Genomic DNA, 993 nt, shown 5'->3' with positions numbered 1-993 from the left:
CTATGTCGATAGGATCTTGACTTCCTTTGAGCGAGGCTGCAGTATCTTAAGCGTTATGATAAGTTTGATAGATTTTCTAAACCACGGGTAGAACAGGGCGTAAATCAGAGGGTTCATGCAGGAGTTCATTAACATGACCCAAGACAGAATTGCAAAGTATGACAAGCTATTGGAGGTGTCCTGACCCGCGAGAGAGGGATAGTAATACGGGCAGAAGCACATTAGAAACACAGCAATCACAATCCCAAGAGTTTTGGCTGCTTTCCTCTCTGATATTCTAGCAGTTAAACGTGATCTCGCATTAGTAGCAGCAGTGTGTGACTGAATTAAACGCACTTGAGAAATGGCAACCACAAACACCCGTATGTACAGAACCACCATGAGGGTACAGGGCCCGACAAAGGTGACGAAGAGATCAACAATTCCTGAGATGAAGCTAATGACCACCACACACTCTCCATGACAGGAGCTGTATCTGTCCGGCCACGCTAAGTGGTCCATCAGAATCAGCCCATTATAGAGAAGAGAGCTGGCCCAGCACAGACAGATAAACACTTTAACCCTGTTCAGTGTGATCTTGGAGGAATAGAGCAGTGGGTCGCAGATGGCCAGGTAGCGGTCTATAGAGATGAGCACCATGTTGCCCAAAGAGGCAGAGAGTAGAGAGTAGGACAGATAAGGAGTCAGAGCGCACATCAGCCTCCCCAGCAGCCAACACGTCTCCATGTGACGCAGGCCCTCGATGGGCATCGCCAGCAGCCCCACCACCAGGTCGGACACGGCCAGGGACAGGAGCAGGGAGTTGGTCGGGGTGTGGAGCTGCCTGAAGTGAGAGATGGAGATGATGACGAGCAGGTTGAGTGTCACAGTGAGCAGAGAGACGGAGGCCAGCAGCGTGTAGAGGAGAGCGGTCTCGGAGCGGGGCCGCAGCAGCCGCCTGCAGGAGGAGTTCAGGCTGGGGAAGCAGAGCGGGGGGGCCCCAGCATCTTCCAT

The 993-nt window shown here is 52.6% G+C and overlaps 1 protein-coding gene across 1 annotated transcript; it reads right to left on the bottom strand.

Annotated features, from left to right (window-relative positions):
- LOC118103671 (trace amine-associated receptor 13c-like) lies at nucleotides 1-993 on the bottom strand. The gene has a single exon (XM_035150831.1). It carries the CDS (start codon nucleotides 991-993, stop codon nucleotides 1-3), a length of 993 nt encoding a protein of 330 aa, XP_035006722.1.

Source organism: Hippoglossus stenolepis, chromosome 24 (genome assembly GCF_022539355.2).
Source record: "Hippoglossus stenolepis isolate QCI-W04-F060 chromosome 24, HSTE1.2, whole genome shotgun sequence".
Lineage (NCBI taxonomy): Eukaryota > Metazoa > Chordata > Actinopteri > Pleuronectiformes > Pleuronectidae > Hippoglossus > Hippoglossus stenolepis.
The sequence above is the reverse complement of the archived record's forward strand: the minus strand, read 5'-3'. Positions and strand labels throughout refer to the sequence as shown.